This window comes from Cupressus sempervirens, chromosome 3 (assembly GCF_028749045.1).
Source record: "Cupressus sempervirens isolate cs-2001-9-10 chromosome 3, ASM2874904v1, whole genome shotgun sequence".
In the NCBI taxonomy this organism is placed as follows: domain Eukaryota; kingdom Viridiplantae; phylum Streptophyta; class Pinopsida; order Cupressales; family Cupressaceae; genus Cupressus; species Cupressus sempervirens.
In genome coordinates this window covers 852,039,445-852,048,296 of record NC_143120.1, presented here as the reverse complement: position 1 = coordinate 852,048,296, position 8,852 = coordinate 852,039,445, and the positions used below count along the sequence as shown (strand labels likewise).

The 8,852-nt window shown below is 36.2% G+C and overlaps 1 protein-coding gene across 1 annotated transcript; it reads left to right on the top strand.

The window, feature by feature from the left end:
- Nucleotides 1–5,696: 5,696 nt before the first annotated feature.
- Nucleotides 5,697–8,391, top strand: LOC149569458 (uncharacterized). The gene has a single exon (XM_089822164.1). It carries the CDS (start codon nucleotides 5,945–5,947, stop codon nucleotides 8,114–8,116), a length of 2,172 nt encoding a protein of 723 aa, XP_089678290.1. The 5' UTR covers nucleotides 5,697–5,944; the 3' UTR covers nucleotides 8,117–8,391.
- The last annotated feature ends 461 nt before the right edge of the window (nucleotides 8,392–8,852 follow it).

The following is an 8,852-nucleotide window of genomic DNA, read 5'->3' as shown; positions in this document are numbered from 1 at the left end:
TCCTCATTTAACAACTATCACATTTGTTAATATTTTTTAAATTATAATTTGTGCATATCATATTATTTTTTATATGAAATTATAATATTTGCAGATGATGTTATTCCAAAATTAATAAGAAACCTAATATATATATTTTAATTTTTAATCCTACTAATACCCTAAACTCATTGCATTGAAGATTTCCTCCTGTCATAGCGAAAGTTGCAAACTACAACATAACCTCCATTGATGAAGTATTCATGTGTTTAGAGTGGAGTCAACCCTACATGATTATTAAGAGATAGAGACAAAAGAAAATCAGGCAGCCCTGACTTCTCCTGCTTTTTAAAAACTATAATTCATGTTTTGACTCTAATTCATTTAGTACAATTTACTTTTTTTGTTTAATCCTCTTCACTCTGAGACTCCATTGGAATATTTAAGTTTTATAATATGTTATTAGTTATTGCACATGGGGTTTGTATTCATTCTACTTGATGTTAAATACTGGGGAAGACATGGTTAGGAGGAACAAATATATGTTATCTTCTAATTGATGATCAGAGTGGCCACTTTGGAGTAAAACAAGAGGACAAGTCACATAGGTTTGCTTACAATGATACGACCACCACTTTAACCAACCATTTTCTTCCTAAGATTACTTCATGCCAGGTGTTGTGAGCCTCAAAGTACTAAATAAAAGTGGACATGCAATGCATGAGTGAGTGAACATGACACCAATCACCAATCTCTCCTCCATTGGAACAAAAACAGAAGTCCACAGCCACTTATTAACTCATGCATCTACCCACAAAACTCTTCATCCATGTCATTAGAAGAAGAAAATAGATTACAGACCTTGAATTGATGCTAGAACTTCTACGAAAATAGTAATGATTTCACCAGTTTGTTTATAATTCTCTACTATTAGAGGGTTTGATACAAATTGTAGTCCCAGCTTGTCATTTTCTCAATCAATTTTAGTCTGGAATGATGGATTTTGGAGAATTTATGGTGTTGAGTTGTTAATTGATCAAAAAATGAATGCACATACAAAGTCGGGGCCTCCAACTTTCAAGCTTGTTCTTCTAGGTGATGGTTTGTTCTTTTGACCTTTTTATTATCCCTTTTCTAGTTCACCTGATTTAGCTATAGTCAAACATTTGTGTATAATTTTTTATTTATTTCTTTTTAAAATTTTGACAAGACCTATTGTAGATAGGGCATAAATTGTGATGTTTTTCGATTTGTTAACAATATGATGATACTGTAATAAAGAGGAGAAACTCCCATAAAGCATGATTGGCACAGTGTACACAAGGTACAGGTAAGGATTTTTATGAATCCTTACTTAGGCTATGAAGTTTGTGAGTGTTTAAAAAAATTCATCCTCTATTCCATTCATCATTCATGTTGTGCATGTATCATTTTATACATTCTCAATAGTAGCAAATTTAAAGAAAATGTTGCACTTAGGGAATTAAAAGGCACTAAAATCACTCGATAGATGTTTGTTGTTTACATTCTTTCTTTTTCCTAAAGAAAGAAGAGTTGTATATATTTGGTCATCTCGCTAAGATGAATTAAAAGTTCATTTAATGTCTAACCATATGGACATATGAGATTAGTACTATAGGAATGTGGGGATTAACATTTTTCTTAAAATATCAAATAATAGAATTTGAAATGATCAGACCATCATAAATTAAGGATGACCAAATTTTAGGTATGTGTCTTGGTGAAAGCTGGTGCAATATGTTTGATAAGAAATTTCAATTCTTATATATATATATATATATATATATATATATATATATATATATATATATATATATATATATATATATATCCTTCCTCTCTTACATGTATTTCAATTAAACTTTCTATGAAATCAATGATCAAGTATTTATATTCATTTACCATTTGGATTGAGTTATCACATTCCTTTTTTAATTTTTAATTTTTTTATTGAAGAAAAGCAAATTACAATATGAATAAAATAAGATTGAAACATAATTCTTGTTTTTGCACATACTTGCCTATGTTCCCACCTACTCATAGAATAGTTCAAGAGTTCTCACACGTTCCTACATACAATACCTTGATTTTCCATTTGGTCATTTTTGTAGTCATTTTAATTAAATGTTAGACGATGGTGACATAAGGATCCATTGTGAAGTACCTTGCTCCTTTGCCTTATTTTTCTTCATTTCCTCCCAAACGTAAGCCAGACATACGCTTCACCAAACTTAAATATGCATATATATCAATATAATAGTTTTTATATTAAGATTTTATATTAAAAAATTGTTGTATTTGACAATTTTCTTTAATGTTTGGATGTGAAAGCTGCTAAAAAATATAGCTCTATATATGTATGCCATTCTGTATATCAATGTTTTGAACTCAAAGAAAACAAGTATGCCCTTGATCCCTTTCTGATTTTATTCTACCATACTATTTTTGGACTCATGCATTATGTTGTTTCTTATATTGGTAGGACCATGAATTAGTATTGAATTTTAGAATTTCAGTGATCACACTCCTAGCAACCCACCCATTCCAGGATACTGATGTTGGAATTTAGGGCCCCAAAAACAACACTAGTTAGCTAGTACACACTCAAAATTTCCACAGACCTAACATTTATTCCCATGTCCTGCTAAACTACATTTTGGCTAGCAAATGAACCCTGATGTCTGATATAATATGGTTATGCAGACAACTGGTTTTGAAAGTCAAACACTCAAAATAAGAGACTAATACACCCAACTATATACTCTTCTCATAAATGTCATTCAAGGTCATCAGCACTAACTAAAAATAATATAAAAATCACCCAGTTTGGTTGGGAATGCATAACTTGTCTGCAAGTGTCCTTCACACCAAGCTACAAGATCAACTGTAAAACATTTTTGGGTTTGATTATGTCAAGATTTTTACATATTCAACATTTCAGATCACTCTGTGATCCATCATCATGATCATAAATCATTTTTATCAACCTAATGATGGATCATGGCATGTGATCTGAAACGTTGATGAAAAAATACTGACACAATCAGAATCATAAATGATTTACAATTGATCTCATGTAGTTTGGAAATCTACTTTCCCTCATAGCTACAAAATATTAATATCATGGGAAATTATTATCTATATCACAAAATAATGTCCTAGCCAACATTATTAAACAAGAAATAACCCCTTTTCGATTTGACATTAGATGCTGAAGAAAACTCTAATCTTAAATCACAAACTCCCTTTTAGGTATCCTAGTCTTCAAACAATAAACTCAGAAATCATCAAGGGTTGAGCTACATTCTCGTCCAAATACCTAAGGATTTTCCTCCTAGGGTTTGAAGCTTCTTAAAGAAACTTTATATAATTAAAGTAGCTTACAAGACTCCATTTATTTTTCACTTCACTTTAAAAATATTTATAGTAACTTCATAATATTTATTAAGTGACTTTAATTATATTATTTAAATGTAATGGTCCTTACAATATAATTTTATTGGAATAGATGTGAAATAATTAACTTAATTAATTTATTCCGTTATAAGTCTGCACCTTAACCTACGACAATGAAATGAGCTAGAAATCACTGCTGAATGTTCACTCCAAAAAAAAGGGACCTAACAGATCCAGAGCAGGTGAGAACTAGACCCAGATCTAGGCATGGGTGGGTATGAATAGGTGATAGTTGATATCAATTTCAAAGTATGTGACCAAGATAGTTAGCTTGTAAGCAATGGAATTAAATTGTTGTGAAATTCTTGCATAAGACAGCTAAAATATTAAAAGCTTGTCAAAAAATTCTTATTGAAGGAAGGACGTTAACAATTGACTAGTTATTGATTCTCGACTTCTCTAAAAAGTTAAATATGCAATTTGATTTAATTTTGGTGACAAGAAACTACCCTTTGAATTAATTGTCATTTTAGTCAGAAGTTACTAACTCCTAAAGGGTTGGCAACCCTATAAATATATTAATTGATTAGTTTACAACAACCCTCTCTCTCTTCTTTGGCTTGACAAACCATGATCTAGTTATTCATTTGCTTGGGAGGCAGATGAAGAAAACTCTTTTCCCTAGTTTAGATTTAGTATGGAGAGAAACTGATTCATGCCCTTTGCATTTGGAAAGGTTACCTTGCCCGTCCTTCGGTATAAAACAAACATTTTCCAACTTAGTGCTTTTGCAATGAACAAGACCAAGGGCCTAACTCTTTATTGATAAAATATGACCATACAACTCTAATTTCTAGTACACGGTTATTGATGTATATGGACATGCATTGCAAACTACCATTCCCTTAAATTTGAGACTTCATCATCAACGATGCAAAACTGTGATTAACTATAATGCATCAAGTTCTAACTACAATTACTAGAAAATAAAAGTAATCTCTTTATGGGAAAAGTGGTTCTAAGAGGGAGATATGAATACTCAGCCAGAAGGATTCTTCATTGGGGAGTTGGGAGATGATTGGGAGTTACGAAGCTGCACTTAGGGAATTAAAAGGCACTAAAATCACTCGATAGATGTTTGTTGTTTACATTCTTTCTTTTTCCTAAAGAAAGAAGAGCTGTATATATTTGGTCATCTCACTGAGATGAATTAAAAGTTCATTTAATGTCTAACCATATGGACATATGAGATTAGTACTATAGGAATGCGGGGATTAAGATTTATAGAACAAATAAGTTATACTGAATCTTTCAAATTACATACTGAGATCTATTAAGAGAATGAAAAAGATCGAAAGAATAAATAAGTTATGTTATTGAATACTAATTTGTATTGAATGTTTCAAGTCACACGCTGAGATCTATCAATGAAGGAATGAAAAAATGAAAAGAACAAATAAGATCTACTAAAAAAAGATGTGAAAAATCCTTTTGTTAGAAAACTACTAAAAAATATTTTAAAAAACACTAGGCAGAATACGTTACTGGATGAATACACAATTGGAAAAAATAAACTATCGGAGAAAATACCCTGATTTGTGCAACTTTCACAAACAAACCAAAAATGGGTCTCCAACAAAACTGCTTCTTAGAAGCACTCAAAAGGGAATGTCCAATTTTCCTGATGCCTCCCAAATCAACAATTACTAATAAATAGAAACTCTAGATGACCAGAATTCAACAATCTAATTGAATGCAGTCGATAGACAATCGAAAAACATTCCCCAAGACAATAAGTAAAAGACAGACCAAGGAATTATGACCACATTTTCTACCAAAATTGATATGTTCTCTGACAATATGACAACTATACAGTGCACGTTATATATCCAAATCAAAATATGGTAGATTTGCTAAAGATTTAGGTCTGACAATTTGCTGAGAACAGTTGTTTGGATAAGACAATTGAGAGGAAAAAAAAAAAAAAAAAACAAAGCAATAAAGAAAACAAAGAAAAAAATGTCATTGACAATACCAAAAATTAATGTTAGATCGTATCCTAACTTTATGGACACTAATTGTTGTCGAATTTGGTCAAATATTTTTCAAAGATAGGTCAATATTATTAATGAAATCACTGTTGCTATGTTTGATAGGCCACCTCTGCCACAATTTTTTTAACAAAATAAAAAAAAATCAGTGGATACCCTATTGTTCACAACGACAGCCAATGAGAATTTTGCATTTAACAATTTTTCATAAATGAAAATAATAACCTAAATTGGAAAACATTATGAAACAGGCTGGAATGCATTAATAAAACATTTGGATTGGTCAAAACTTATTTGAAATTTTGCATCCATTGGGATGCTATAATATCCTGCCATTCGGCAGGAACTAATAATAATTGTGTCTACGGAGCTTCAAGATACAACGTATCGTCTCTGGCTCTCTTCCCTTGAAAGAAGTATAAAAATGTGACACTGTTGTCGCCAACACTTTGATTGTATCGCGTGTCTATCCCATCGACGTGTAACCCTAGCCTAAGATGCTTTTCCAGTTTGTTAGGCGACAAATTGCTCATCTCATCGAACCAGTGCCATTTTTTAACAGGGGCGGCCTTGAGGGGATTCATATCGTCCCCGGAACTCATTCAATTCGACTGCCCATCACTACCATGGGAGAGCTTGGCGACAGAAAAGTGGAGGGCACAATTCTGTATTCTGTTGTGGGCAGGCTTCACTATGGCTTCGATATCTTTTCTCTCGACCTTCCTCCAAATTCACAACCCAAATTCCCCAATTACAAAAGACTCACCGACGGAAGATCTGTTAACTACAATGCCCATTTCGTCGCTCCCTCCGACGCTAAGATTCTCCTCCGCGGAGCAGCTCTTCCGGCATCAGATTTAAAGCCACAATCCGAAGATGATGAACAAGAAATGCTCGTTTATGTGTCAGAGAGAACCGGAAACGCCAGGCTTCATTTCTGCTCTGCAAATGCATTCAACGGCCCCGTTTTGGGTCCACTGAAGGGGACGGTGAATGATTCAGAGCACCCCGCTTTCTTCTTCGACAGACCCGTGGTTAGAAACGGGAAGGCCTATTTTGTTTCCATTCAAGAGCCACCGGACAGACTGCTCAAGAGCTGGTGTGCAGTTTATGCAACTTGCCTTGAAACAGGGCACACAATTCGGCTTACTCCTCATGGAGTAGTGGACTACAGCCCTGCAATTTCTCCTTCCGGGAAGTGGGTAATGGTTGCTTCCTACGGGGAAAAAGAATGGGAAAGAGACCATATTCAGGATCTCCACACGGATCTCTATGTTTTCAAGGCCGAGGACGGATCATGTCGGAGGATGGTTGCAGAGCAAGGAGGCTGGCCCAGCTGGGCAGATGAGAATACTGTGTTTTTTCACAGGAAATCTGAAGATGGATGGTGGAGCATCTACAGATTGAATCTTCTGGATGAATCAATTCAACCAGAACGCATTACTCCGCCGTCTGTGGACGCCTTCACCCCCTGCGCTTCTGTCACAGGGAACTGGATTGCGGTTGCCACACGCAGACCAGGGAACAAATTCAGGCACATTGAAATCTTCGACCTGCAGTCGAAATCGTTTATACCGGTCACAGCGTCCATCAGTCCGGAGATTCATCACTACAATCCTTTCGTTTCCCCTGATTCTCTGAAATTAGGGTTTCACAGATTCAGGGGCGAAGATGCTGAGGACGCGGAGACGGTTGTTCCAGTCTTAGAACCAGTGGAATCCCCAATTCCGAAGCTGAAATTACAGAGGATCAACGGTTCCTTCCCCGCGTTTTCTCCAGATGGGTCACTGATAGCCTTCAATCGGAGTATTGGTGTCCCAGACGGAGGAGTTCATGTGGTGAAGGCGGACGGATCGAAGCAATGGCGGCTGTTCAAGGGCCCTGCATTTGCAGTTGCGTGGAATGGGAAACAACAAGGCCTCCTCTATGCCTCTGTTGGCCCCATCTTCGCTTCCCATCAATCTACAGTCCATGTTATCTCTATCCGCTTTAAGCCAGAGGAATTGGGGGAAGAGTTTGAGGTGAAATCGGAGATGAGGGTTCTGACAAGAGAAGGCACCAGCAACAATGCATTTGCGTATTCATCTCCAGATGGGAAACAATTGGTGTTCAGATCGGGCCGATCTGGGCACAAGAATCTGTACATAATGGATGCAGAGGAAGGCGAGGAGGGCGGGATTCGAACCCTGACTGAAGGCCCCTGGATTGACACCATGCCCTGCTGGTCACCCGATAGCCAATGGATTGCTTTCTCCTCCAACCGACACGATCCATTGCAGGAAGTGTATTTCAGCGTTTATTTAATTCATCCGGACGGAACAGGGCTACACAGAATGCCGGGTTGCGGAAAGGAGAGGATCAACCATGTGTTCTTCAGCCCCGATTCGAAAAGTTTGCTGTTTACTGCCAATTTTGGTGGGGTATCGGCGGAACCCGTTTCTCTGCCCAATCAATTCCAGCCTTATGGAGAGCTTTTTGTGTCTGCATTGGATGGAAGTAATCTGCAGAGACTCACATTCAACCCTTATGAAGATGGGACTCCGGTCTGGCACCAGGGTTTGAGTGATAATGAATTGGATTTAAGTTCACTGAGTTTGAGTGCTAATAAAATGTCTGTAGAGAAGCTCAAGGGTGAATTTGATGAGCCTCTCTGGCTCGCAAAATCATAGAGCTGCTCAAAACCAGGGCATGAAACATTGAAAAGAAAAACTCGAAATGAAATAAATTCCTTCCTTCCCCTTTTGTTATGGAATGGATACCCTAAGTTGATACACTTCCCAGATTGTATTAGGGATGAAAGAGCCTTCGTTCCTGCTTTCAAACAGACACTTCTGGTTATTTACTTTAAAAGTGTCCATAGAGAAGAATGATCGAATCGTCCCTACACAAAACTATGTAATTTTTAACTTCAATTAAAAATTCTTCTTACCATAGATTTGCAGAACACTGTTGTTGGTATTATTCTTGTAATTATCATCATTCTTATCCGATTGTGCAATTGGATTATTGGCCCGATAAGCCTTATGGAAATGGTTTGGCATTGTCTTTTCGATATACATGTTTTAATGTCCTCTATTGTGATGTCCCCTTTTAGCTAGAGACATCACTTTAGCTGGTGATTAGCCTATCAAAGACCCTCGTAGGCTAATAAGATTGGACAGAGGGTCACCTTGGTGTGGAGATCCTCCAAGGACCAGAGCAGAGTACTCTTCTGGGTTGCCAGAGTTTGTTTATGATGAGTTTTCCTTTGAGTTTGGCTTGGTCAGGCTATTTTTAGCAGTTTTGGAGTTATAAAGATAGACCCCTGCTATTTTTAGAAAAGGGGTATGGTCATATGCAGTTCTATCATGTTAGCTCCCAGTCCAAACAACATTCAAAAATGTTGAGTAATAATGGAGATATTAA